Raw genomic sequence first — 12,586 nt, 5'->3', positions numbered from 1 at the left:
TGCCACTCTTTAATTTCATTAGTTTCCTCATAACTAATGTTTTACTTGGGGTAATTTTATTCAGTCACAATTTCTAAACCACTATTAACTTCTTCAGGATTTATGGCAAGCGATGCTTCTTTTCTCCTGTAAATACTGAGGCAAAGTAATTATTCAACATGTCTACCATTTCCCCAGTCATTGACAATATCCCCATTTTCAGTCATAGGTTGGCCAATGTTGATCCTGACAACCCACTTTCCCTTGATGTAACTATAGCATTTCTTCTTCCTGATTTTGACATCTTTGCAGTTTCCTTCATATTCCTTTTTAGGAGCTGTATGTGGCCCTTTGTTCCATCTTTGTATCTTTCCCTTTCAGCAGCATCTGTGCTGTTTTTTTGCACTTTTTAAAGGCCCCTTCTTTTACTTTTATGCTTTCCCTCATCTCTTTCATTTTCAATGGCTGTTTTTCTCTCTGTGAAATGGAACTTTTCCTTTTTAGTGCGTATAAACTGGTTTTAAATTGTGCTACATGCTTATTTAAACATCCTCCACAGTTCTTCAGTTGTTTTACCCATTAGCAAATGTTCCCATTTGGACAGTCCCTGTTTCATCTCAGTAAAGTTGGCTTTTTCTGAATCTAAAACTCAAGTAGCTGATTCATGCTTTTCACTTCCAAGTGCTACATTGAACCCGATCATGTTATAATCCCTATTTGATAAATGTTCATGCACAGTTAGGTTACTAATTAAATCCTGGCTTATTACTCGCTACTAAATACAATATTGCTTGTCACCTTGTTGTATCCAGGACATATTACTGTCAGAAGCTACTCCAGACACATTCCAAAAAATCGATATCTTTCTGACAGTTCTTATCTGCCTCTTCTAATCGATATTAAAGTTAAAATCCCCCATTAGTACTACTCTCTTTGCAACAGCTTCCCTGATTTCTGCATTTATACAATCTAGCACTACAGCTGCTGTGAAAGGAGTCTGTACATAACATCGATTGCAAGTTTAGATCCTTACTTTCCTCAGTTCCAACCATCAGTCATCTTTGAATGCTTTCCCCTTATTATATCTCCCTCACTGTTGAAGTAGTCTTGCTTTCAATCAGTCAGGCTACTGTACATCCTCTGCCATTTTTCCTTTCTGTTCTGTAAACCTAATAACATGATAAATTTAGTTTCCAATCCTGAAAATCTGAAGCCATGTCTCTTCATCTTAATCTCCAATTCGAATTAGTGTCTATAGCTCATTTAATTTGCTCCTTACATTCTGTGAATTTGTATGTAGAACTCTTATTTGGGCCATGCACTCTAACCTGTCCCTCTGCACTGATAGTTTATTCATCTGTTTATTATTACTGTCTTCCTGTTTAATCAACATACTTATTATAGTTTTCTTATATATTACCTGCTATTAATGAGTTTTGAGAAGATTTGAGGTTCTAGATGTAGGTTTGCTCGCTGAGTTGGAAGGTTCATTTTCAGACGTTTTGTCACCATACTAGGTAACATCATCAGTGAGTCTCAGGATGAAGTGCTGATGGAATGGCCCACTTTCTATTTATGTGTTTAGGTTTCCTTGGGTTGGTGATGTCATTTCCTGTGGTGACATCATTTTCTGTTCTTTTTCTCAGGGCGTGGTAAATGAGATCCAAGTCAATGTGTTTGTTGATAGAGTTCCAGTTGGAATGCCAAGCTTCTCAGAATTCTCATGCATGTCTGTGTTTGGCTTGTCCTAGGATGGATGTGTTGTCCCAGTCAAAGTGATGTCCTTCCTCATCTATATGTAAGGATACTATTGAGAGTGGGTCATGTCTTTTTGTGGCTAGTTGATGTTCATGTATCCTGGTGACTAATGTTCTGCCTGTGTGTCCAATTAGATTCCCTACAGTGTGGAAACAGGCCCTTCGGCCCAACAAGTCCACACTGACCATCTGAAGAGTAACCCACCCAGACCTATTCCCCTACTCTACCCTATATTTACCCTGATTTGACAACTTAGCATAGTCAATTCACCTGACCTGCACATCTTTGGATTGTGGGAGGAAACCGGAGCACCCAGAGGAAACCCACGCAGACATGGGAAGAATGTGCAAACTCCACACAGTCACCCGAAGCTGGAATCAAACCCGGTCCCTGGTGCTGTGAGACAGCAATGCTATCCACTGAGCCACCATGCTGCCCCAACCACTGAGCCACCAAGCTGCACCATAGTGTTTGTTACAGTTCTTGCAAGGTATTTTGTAAATGAATAAGTTTTGTTTGTTGTCTGTATAGCTGCTGTTCCTTAGCTTCTATTTTAGTGTGTTGGTGGATTGTAGGCTACTATATTGCCAAGAGGTCTGAGTAGTCTGACAGTAATTTCTGAGATGTCTTTGATGTAGGGGAGTATGGCTAGGGTTTCTGGACGTGTTTTGTCTGCTTGTTGGATTTGTTGCTGAGAAATCGCCAGACTGTGTTTATTAGGTACCCGTTCTTTTTGAACACACTATTTAGGTGATTTTCCTCTGATCTGTGCTGCAGTGTGTGGTGGCTAGTTGAAATAATGTTCTAAATGTCTTAAATACAACCCCCCCCCCCCCCAACACCCCACTAGCCAAAAGAATAGCAGAGCAAAATGGCCGCAGAATGCTTAGAGAAATGATTAATGATGCTCATAACAGACTTTGTAAATACAACCAGGAAATTTTGCACCAAAAAATGTGACTCACTAATGCAACAGACCACGAATGGACCGACATAGAATAACAAGCCATGGACATTAAACAGTGCCAAACACACAAATGAAAAAAACTAGACCTGTAGAAAAAGTTAGAGAAACTTACACAAAATAATAACACGGAAAACACAGAAACATGGATAAAAACTGATCTGACCAAACCGTAACAGACACTGAAAAAAACATATTAGTAAGAGGATTAAATTGCAACTTCCAGGATACGGACAAGAACGATTTCTTAGCAGTGTTAGAAACACACTGAAAGACAACCAACTCACAGAAGAAACCCAGCAAACTATCAGATTGGCAGTCACATTGGCATTAAGCAGGAAAAAGGAAGGAAACATACTCAGTACACAAGAAAGGAAAGTGCTAGAAACACTAAAAAAAAGATCAAACATTGTTATCCTACCTGCAGAAAAAAGGGCACTTGACAGTCATTTTAAATCAAAGAGACTACATTAAGAAAGCAAATGCACTACTTGCAGATACCAACACTTACGAACATGTGGTGATAGACCCGACCCCACAACTAGAGAATTGAATCACAGCCCTACTCAAAAAACGTCAGAAATCTGGAGAAATATATAAGACCGACTTCCAAAAAATGAAACCAGTCGGATCCAACACACCACGCTTCTATGGATTACCCAAAATTCACAAACCAGGAGCTCCCCCTCAGACCCATAGTCTTGCTACCTCGAACGCAAACTTACATCAAACATCACCAACTTCATCAGCAAGGACAGTATCATCAAGCTAGTGGACCCACTTCATCGTCAACAACAAAACCAACAGACAAACCAACGGAGCACCCATGGGATCTCTGATATCAGGCTTCTTAGCAGAGGCAGTAATGCAGAGACTTGAACAAATAGCTCTGCCAACCATCCAACCCAAACCTTGGGTCAACCACGTGGATGACACCTTCGTCATCACTAAACGAAGCAAATTAGAGGAAACCTTCATGACCATCAATAATACCCTTACTGGCATAAAATTCACTAAAGAGGAGGAAAACAACAACAAATTGCCATTCCTAGATGTCGCACTAGAGCAAACAGCCATTGGGGAACTTCAAACTAACGTTGAGAGGAAAACAACACATACTGACCAAATACTGACTACAGAAGCAATCATCCCAATACCCACAAACAAAGCTGCATTAGAACATTATTTCATTGAGGCACCACACACTGTAGCCCAGAGGAACTACGCAAAACAGAGGAAAATCACCTACACAGTGTATTCAAATGGAACGAGTACCCAATGAACACTGTTCGCCAATTTCTCAGCAACAAACCCAAACAAGCAGACAAAACACATTCAGAAACCCTAGCCACTCTCCCCTGCATCAAACACATCTTAGAAATGACTGCCAGACTACTCAGGCCCCTTGGCATCATGATAGTCGACAATCCCACCAACACATTAAAACAGCAGCTAATGAACTTGTAAAACCCAATACAGACAACAAACAAAATGTATATCATTTATAAATACCTTGCAAGAACTGTAACAAGCACCAGGATACATGAACATCAACTAGCCACAAAAAGACATGACCCACTTTTAATAGTACCTTTATATATAGATGAGGAAGGACACCACTTTGACTGTACCACTCATCCATCCTCAGACAAGCCAAACGGAGACATGCACAAGAATTTCTAGAAGCATGGCATTCAAGCCATAACTCTATAACAAACACATTGGCTCGGATTCCATTTACCACCCTTTGAGAAAAAGAACATGAAATGACATCACCGCAGGACATTGCATCACACAGGAAATGACATCACTGACCCAAGGAAACCTAAACACATAAATAGAAAGTGGGCCATGCTTACCAGTGCTTCATAAGGATGATCACTGATGACGTTATCTAGTATGATGATGAAACGTCTAGAAATGAACCTTCCAGCTTGGTGAGCAAACCTATATCCATTACCTACTATACCTAAATTAGGTTTCCCGACTGTCTTTACTCTCTACCCTGTTACCTAATTTTGAAACTGTATTAGTTTCCTCCAACCATTTAGTAGTTTAATGTCTTTGTGACCACCCTATTTAGTCTTTCTGCAATAATCTTTGTTGTGATCTAAGTAAAGTACATCCACTGATTCCCTTTGTCCAGTAGGTACTATTTTTTCAAAGAACATCAATAGACTGATTTGACATCATTTCCCTTTCACAAAATCATGTTTATTGCCTGATTATCCTGAACTTATTTCAGTGCCCTACCAAAACATCTTTAATAAAACTTCTAACATTTATCACCCATTCTTTATTACCTCAAGAAGGTTAGCTGCCTTCTTGAACCACTGCAATCCTTGGGGTGTAGGGATATGGACAATGCTGTTAGGAAGGGGGTTCCAGTAATTTGACCCAGCGACAGTGATGGAATGGTAATGTATTTCCAGCACCCCAACCTGAAATATTGTTCTTTGCACCAATCTGCTTTGTTTATTGGTCAGTCACAGAGTCATTCAGCATGGAAACAGACCCTTCAGTCCACCGAGTCCACGTCCATCATCTTCCTAAACTAAAGTAGTCCCACTTCCCTGGTTTCAGCTCATATCCCTCCAAAGCGTTCTTATTCACAGACCTATCCAAACGTCTGTTAAATGATGCAACTGTATCTGCATTCATCATTTCCCTGGCAGTTCATTCCACACATGAACCACTCGTTGTGTAAAAAAGGAAATGCACGTGAAATATTTTAATTGCTTTTAACCTGGCTCTAAACTTAAATCAAGCAGATGGATTTCCCAGAGTTCAGGAAACTGACCGGAGAAATTAAGATGGGCTTTAACTGCAGTACAGTTAGATAAGTAAATCTTTAAATGTTCCAGTTGAATAAAAACTCACTTATTTCCAGATGGTTTCCCAGTTCCATCCAACTCGTGTTTGGCAGTGATTGCTTGTGAAAATCCTGCCTTTTTCAACCTTTGAGGATTTTAAATTGACAAATTCAAGATGGGAGATGCCTTGGATTTTTTTTTGACAGCACATCAGAAAAGAAAGGACACCATCTGTGGCAGCAATGAACTGTGGTGGTGGGATGAGCACATGTGCAGGAGAGAGATTTGCAGGAGCAACCGTATAACTACATTATAAGTTACTTCTAATCTAAATCAGTTCAATATAAAAAAGGCAAGACACTGTGACAATGATTCTCTAAACTCTAATGCTATTTTCTTCTTTTTCTGGCATCGTATAATTGTGATTACAGTATCTAAGATTTCTTGCAACATGAGACTGCTCCCAAAATTGCCACACACTCCATTCTCTGCCAGTGAGTGTGAGGTGGTTTTGGGCATACTTTAGAGGTTCAATTGGAATAGCTGTCTGTTCAGATTAGCATCTGCTCAGATACACCTCTGTTTTCCTTGAAAGTATCCAATTATTATAATGTAATGGCTAGTTAACCTATAGCTATTTAAGACGTTGGTAAATAATTCATCAATTAATCATTTTCTCTAATTTTCACTTTATTCAAGTGTGTGAGTAGAAATGGTATCACCAGGCCATGTGAAGCTGACTTAATCAGGCAGCCATTTGCAAAGAGAGAGTGTGCTATTCTGTACAGTGATGTTTTTGCTCCTTGTCATAACGTGGTAGGTACATAATTTTCATTTTCTTCACATTCCACAATATTTTTGGCTCAGCTTCAGTGCTACCTTTGTACACGAGGGCTAATTTTTTTTTCACTTTCTGTGGTATTTGGGTGGAATTCGTATTTTGGGACAACAAAAAGAGATTTTAAAATATGTAAATATTTCACTGCTGCACTTACCCTTTGTCTCATCAGCTGTTTCTTGATTTTGAAAGCAGTGGAATAAAACTCTCCAGCCGATTTTGGGTTTTAACTACAGGTCGTTCTGCTATAATGAGTGTTTCATTAATGCGAATTCGCTATAACACAATTGACGAATTCGAGACACTGTTTCTATAGCAGAAACTTTTAGAGTGTGTATTGGTTATAATGCAATTCCAGCCCCATTAGTTTAAATGGTGCTGCTATTATGGGATTTTCTTATAACACAGGATTGCACAAGGACAGAACTCCTGTGTTAAAGCAGAACCGATTGTACCAAGCTAGCTTATTAAAAATAGTGAAACAAATTGAAAATAACACAACCATAAAATATGGTCATTGAATAACACCTCAAGTACGAACTGGGTATTGGTGTCTGCCTCACTTGCCCCTGGCAGTACAAGGTTCTCTGAATCATTATTGATATCTGACCTCATCGGCTCAAAGAAAGTTAACAGGCAGTTCATCAAAAAGGGTACAAGGAATTTAGCATTTCAGCAGAGTGTATGTTTAGAGTAAATCCCATTAGTTACCTCACTATACGACCAATGTTAAGTTTGTAGGAACCAAGAGTGATTGTTGTGTAAGGGCTGTAACTGAGCTCTATCATACTGTACCTTAACAGTGATTGCCTGCCAATCCTGAATGGTGAGCTTTTTAATTTCGCTGGTTCTGGCACAGGAGCCTCTTTTTAATTGTTCATGCAACTGATAAGGCTAGCATTTCCTTCGCTATCATTAAGTTCTCTTAAGGAGTTGATGGTGAGCAACATTTTATGTTGTAGGTGCCCTCACAGTGCTTTTGGGGAAAGAGTTTCAGGATTTTAACCAAGAGACAGTGAAGAATTGATAAAATATTTCCAAGTTAGGATATGTGACTTGGAAGGGAAGTTACTTTCCATTATCCTCGCTGAACTTGTTTCTTTCTAAGTGCTAGAGGATGATGCTATTGAAGGAAATGTGATGAGTTTGCCTCGTGCATTGTAGAGATGGTATGTATTGTGACAACAGTTTCAGATATCTGTGAATAAAGTGAACAGATAGAAACCTCAACGTGAGTAGTGTGAAAGACCAAAATACGAAAGATGGAAGTTAAATAGGGTATACATACATGATGTGTGTTGCTGCCATAGTGAGGGGCACTATGAGGCAAGGCTATAACCATGAAATTGAACACTATTAAATTAATTAATGCTGCATTGGCACCATTAGGGAGCAGGTTTAAAATTATTAAAGAGCAATTTAAAAGATTGAGAAGTCAGAGTCTGACAGAAGAAGATAGAAAAATTTTAAGGCCATGAAAGAGACATAGAAATTAAACAGCAGATTCGGTGGGAAGATTTACGATGGCTGCATACAATTTTTTCAAAATTTGGAGAAAGCAATGTGCATAATGTAATTGGGTGTGAAAGGTATGAAAGTGCTCCTTTTGCCTGTGAAAAAATTATTGGACATGCTGGAAAAGCAGTATTTGAGACATCAAGTTGTTTCCAAATTATATTATAAATCTCAAGGTGAACAAATAAATACCTTATTATATTCAATAGCACCTTCAGTTGATAATGTTATAAGTCACCAAAATATAAAAGAAGGTATAAATGCCTTTGAAGATGTTCAAGCAGCTTTTTATAGTTAATTTGTGAGCAAAATTTTCAGAAGAGCAAGATTTATCAGAGCATCTCAGCATCCAGAAGAATACATAATTACCAAATTAGAAGAAAAACCGTTGCTATGGAGCTTGAATTGAAAAGAAAAAGATTGTTGTTGGAATTACCAATGAATCTTTGTCAGATTTATTATGGTCAAGGAAGAATTAGGTTTTGGTGACAGCTATTTAAATTGTGTTAGAAGCTGGAATTCGGAAAACTCCCAGACAAATTCTGAGAGACAATGGACAACCTTATCACTGGATTGCAACAGAATCTGTTGACTTCATAAGGTATAAATATTCTACAGTCATACGTGACAAGCTAACATGAAAGTAAGCCAAACATTGGATACTAACAGTTAGTGTCATTGCTTTGGAACAAAAAATGTCTCCTGGGCACAAACAGTGACTGGTTACTACAAAAGAATGTTACATCTACAACTATAGGTCAATGCCAGAAGTAGAACCCATTTTCAAAGCAATAGAAAGCCAAATGCTTACTTGTACAAAGACAATGTAAGGCAACCATTACTGTTAAAACAAAACCCCATAGCATTCCTAAGTGAAATCGTGAATTCAAGCAACTTGAGTTTGAGTGACCTTTTTAAAGTCAATGGAAAGCTCATTTATTTTGAGCTTAAAACAGACGAGCATCACTGTTTTGTCAGATGAAATTCCATGACCAAAGGAACAGAAATGACATCCTGCAGAGGTGAAATTCCATGGTCCAGTTAGAATAACTCTCAAGATTATAGATATGATACTCATAATATACTTTCCAGAGTGCAGAGTTGACAATGTATACACATCTATGCTTGTCACACTTGAACATGCAAATGTCTTGACCCCAGCATCCTTGAGATGGCAGAAGGAGTTCCAAAGGAACAACTAGTCCAGGAACAAACTATTGTCAGCAAGTGAGGAAAGAGCAAACTAGTAGGTTTCATTTGGTTTTCTCAATTATTTGCAGAACCCAAAAAGATGAAATAATTCATTGCAATTACCCACAATGACATAAAATTAGTGTTTGAGAGATAGCAATGGCCAGCAAGCCAAAAGAGACTAAAGCAAATTAGTCAAGGAGAAAAGGAGTGACTGATAGTGAGCTGCTATTCGCCAGTATTGGGTTGAATGAAGGCCAGAACAAAGGTGCAGTAAGTTTACCAAGAAAACATGCATTGAGCATTAACATCATTTCAAAATCATAGGCCACTTACTTGTATATGCCTGGAGATTAGTTCATTTGCTTCCCTTTTGGAAAACATTTTGGAAAGAATATACCAGGAACACATGGGCATTGCCAGATATACAATCAGGACTAGTCGGTGGTTTGGTGGTGAGAGATCTCAACATAACTTAAAGATCTTACAGCTCACTGCAAAATCTGCAATTATACAGGTCTGACAAATACTCCAATTATCACTGAAGTAGATCAAAAGACAAAAATCAGCATTTTTTTGCAGTAGAAGCAAATACTGAGAACAAGAATGAACAGAACAACTTGCTTGACCCCAGAAAAGAACCTTTAACTGAAGGTATGCAGCCGGCACAACTATCTGGGGAATAATTTGATATTGCAGATTTGTTTCTGATATGGATGATAAGCTGACACAAGTTCACAAACAACATTTCAACCCTTTGCCTTATTCATGCAAGTGGCAGAGATATTGTTATGCAATCCTCTAGCACCATAACTTAGGATGTGAACATGTGTGGTTCACCCTGAAGACATTCAGATAGGGTGAAGGAAGAAATCAACTGCGGTTAAATAGTTGGAATAAAGAGCTTACATACTTCAACACAGACATGTCAGCAGTTTGAGAATTAAGATTTACTTCAACAAAATTAAGTTAAACTGTAAATGACTCCATGGAAGCCAAACCAATGTCCACAAATTCAGGATAAGAAGAAATAGCTTGATCTAAAGGTTCAGCGTACTGCAAGGGATAAAGTACTTTTTCTATTGGACCAGTTGTCTTCTCTGATGGACATTCATGAGATTAAGCATCCCCCAGATCGTGTTATGGCGTAACTAGTTTTGTCAACAGGGAAAAGCTCCTCTGTGAAGGAACTGGACTGAACGGCCTTCTCTTCCTTTTTTCTGTTTTAATGGCCTTATGCTTCTAGTCAATGGTGCCCCCAAGGATGTTGAATATTTTGAACTCATCTGTAGTAGCACCACTGAATATCAAGGGCAAATGCTTAGATTTTCTCCCACCGTCGATGGTTATTGTTTGTCCCTTGCATTGTGACATGAAAGTTACTTCAGGGTCTGCCTATACTATGCAGTTGAAACAAAATTATAATATATTGTAATCTGCAGAGTGATTTCTAGCTTGCTTAATGTACTGCTTATCATAATTATCTGTTAAACCGAACAAAGTAACATATATAATGTGTTGTCTCACCTGGTTTTGTAAAATATTTTGGCTATTAAATACCTCTAGATGGCAGTGCTGTGTCATTTAAAAGAAGTTCTGAGATTTAAAAAACATTATTATTTTCCCCCATGTAATAAATAATGAGTGAAGCCAATAAAGGTTTGTGGGTTTCAGCTGGGTTTAAAGCACTCAAGAAGGGGCCACATTTTGGGATTTTGGACAATGTCCAAGAATTGATACTCATCATCAAATTACATTTTTTACTGTGTTCACTTGGACTCTAGGACTGGTGTGAGATACAATTTGCCATTAATAACATCATTTTATTTGTGATAGCAATGAACATTTCTGGTTTTCTCCAGGTCGACGTTACCTGGTTTTATAAAAATTGTCTGACAGACACGTGTAACTGTAACCGTGGTGGAGACTGTGAATGTTTTTGTACCAGTGTTGCAGCATATGCACATACCTGCTGTCAAAAAGGAGTCTCAATTAATTGGAGATCACCCAGTATTTGCCGTGAGTATTACCATGATGTACATTTCAGCTATGGTACCTGAGAAATATTACATTGAAAAAATATGCTTCAAAATATTGAATTATAACAAAAAAAGTCAATCATGAAAAAATATATAATTTCAAATTAGAAGGCAGTACTGAATTTAAATCTATGAAATGGAATGCCTGCAAGGTATCATTTTAACCAGCTAACATCCATTTTTGGCTTCATTACTAGCGTTAGAATAATGTTAATCGCAATCATCTCAATAAATAAGGTAACAATGATAAAAATGACAATAATAAGATAATACTATTATACAAGTTAGCTTTGTGAGATAATAAAGTTTATCTTTTCTTTTATTGCTGCAGTTAGCTGACTGAAGATTTTTCTTGAAATGGAGGAATAAGAAGGGCAGAAATTCAACATAGGAATAGCAATCATGATTTTGGTTGAATACATACTGCAGAATAATATATGACATTAAAGTTAGTTCTTTGGACAGCCATTTTTGCTTCCAATAAACTTCCACTGGATTGAATTCATAAAAGTTACAGATCATAAGATTCAAAGTAAAATTAGATTGGAGATATAGAATCCCTACAGTGTGAATCAGGCCATTTGGCCCATCAGGTCCACAAGGACCCTCTAAAAAACACCTCACCAGACACACATCCCTACCTAGCCCCACAACCAGGTAGCTCCCATGGCCAATCTATCCAGCGCACACATCTCTGGACACTATGGGCAGTTTCCTATGGTCAATCGACCTAACCTGCACATCTTTGGCTGTGGGATGAAACTGGAGGAAACCCGCATATGTGTCAAAATTTAATCAAAGTGTGCCAGAAATCTGAGTCTCTAAAGTAAATCATTGTAAGTAGATTTGAATAATATTTATCATTATTAGAATTCATAGATTAGGACATGTTGATCTTTAACTTATGCACACATACAAAAAGGGCAGATTGATTTAAAGAGATATAAACACTTAACTGCAACATGTATGTTTTGATTATTTTTTACTTACTCGACATTCTTGATATTTTTCAGCTGTTGACTGTGAATATTACAATCGAGGTATGTACTGCATTTAAACAAAATAGGGAACCTTTTTTCTTTAAATTTCAGTGACATATAAGAATTATTATAAATTTTTGCCAAGTGCATGTCCATGTAGTTAAAAAGTTAAGTATATAGCCCACACGTTCAGTAGGTGTCACACTGTGTTCCTATGACATTTTTCGTCACCATCATTCAATTGTGCTTTTGTGTTTGGGTGATTTCTTAGGACATTTCTTACATGATGATTGCAATATGTTTCTGTGTTCTGTGCTTTCTCCACTTGATGCTGTCCTTCAGACATTGCAGTTTTGGAATTTCCTTTGTGAATTCTGAATTGCCACTTTCCTGTTTACAATTGCCTGCTTAAAACTCTTTACCTACCTTTCTCTGAGCTCCTCTAAAATGCTCAATTCTCGCTTTTGCTTGTCTTCAATATGTGGTGCTTTTTCCTGCTCAATGTAAAA

At 37.9% G+C, this 12,586-nt stretch overlaps 1 protein-coding gene across 1 annotated transcript in view; it reads left to right on the top strand.

Annotated features, from left to right (window-relative positions):
* otogl (otogelin-like) overlaps window positions 1-12,586 on the top strand; it is a 206,216-nt gene that overhangs the window by 95,480 nt on the left and 98,150 nt on the right. Inside the window, exons 25-27 of the mRNA XM_060840058.1 lie at window positions 6,214-6,330; window positions 10,921-11,077; window positions 12,111-12,137. Of these exons, the coding sequence (XP_060696041.1) occupies window positions 6,214-6,330; window positions 10,921-11,077; window positions 12,111-12,137 (301 nt within the window). The remainder of the gene's footprint in view (window positions 1-6,213; window positions 6,331-10,920; window positions 11,078-12,110; window positions 12,138-12,586) is intronic.

The sequence above is a fragment of the Hemiscyllium ocellatum genome, chromosome 19 (assembly GCF_020745735.1).
Source record: "Hemiscyllium ocellatum isolate sHemOce1 chromosome 19, sHemOce1.pat.X.cur, whole genome shotgun sequence".
Taxonomy (NCBI): domain Eukaryota; kingdom Metazoa; phylum Chordata; class Chondrichthyes; order Orectolobiformes; family Hemiscylliidae; genus Hemiscyllium; species Hemiscyllium ocellatum.
The sequence above is the reverse complement of the archived record's forward strand: the minus strand, read 5'-3'. Positions and strand labels throughout refer to the sequence as shown.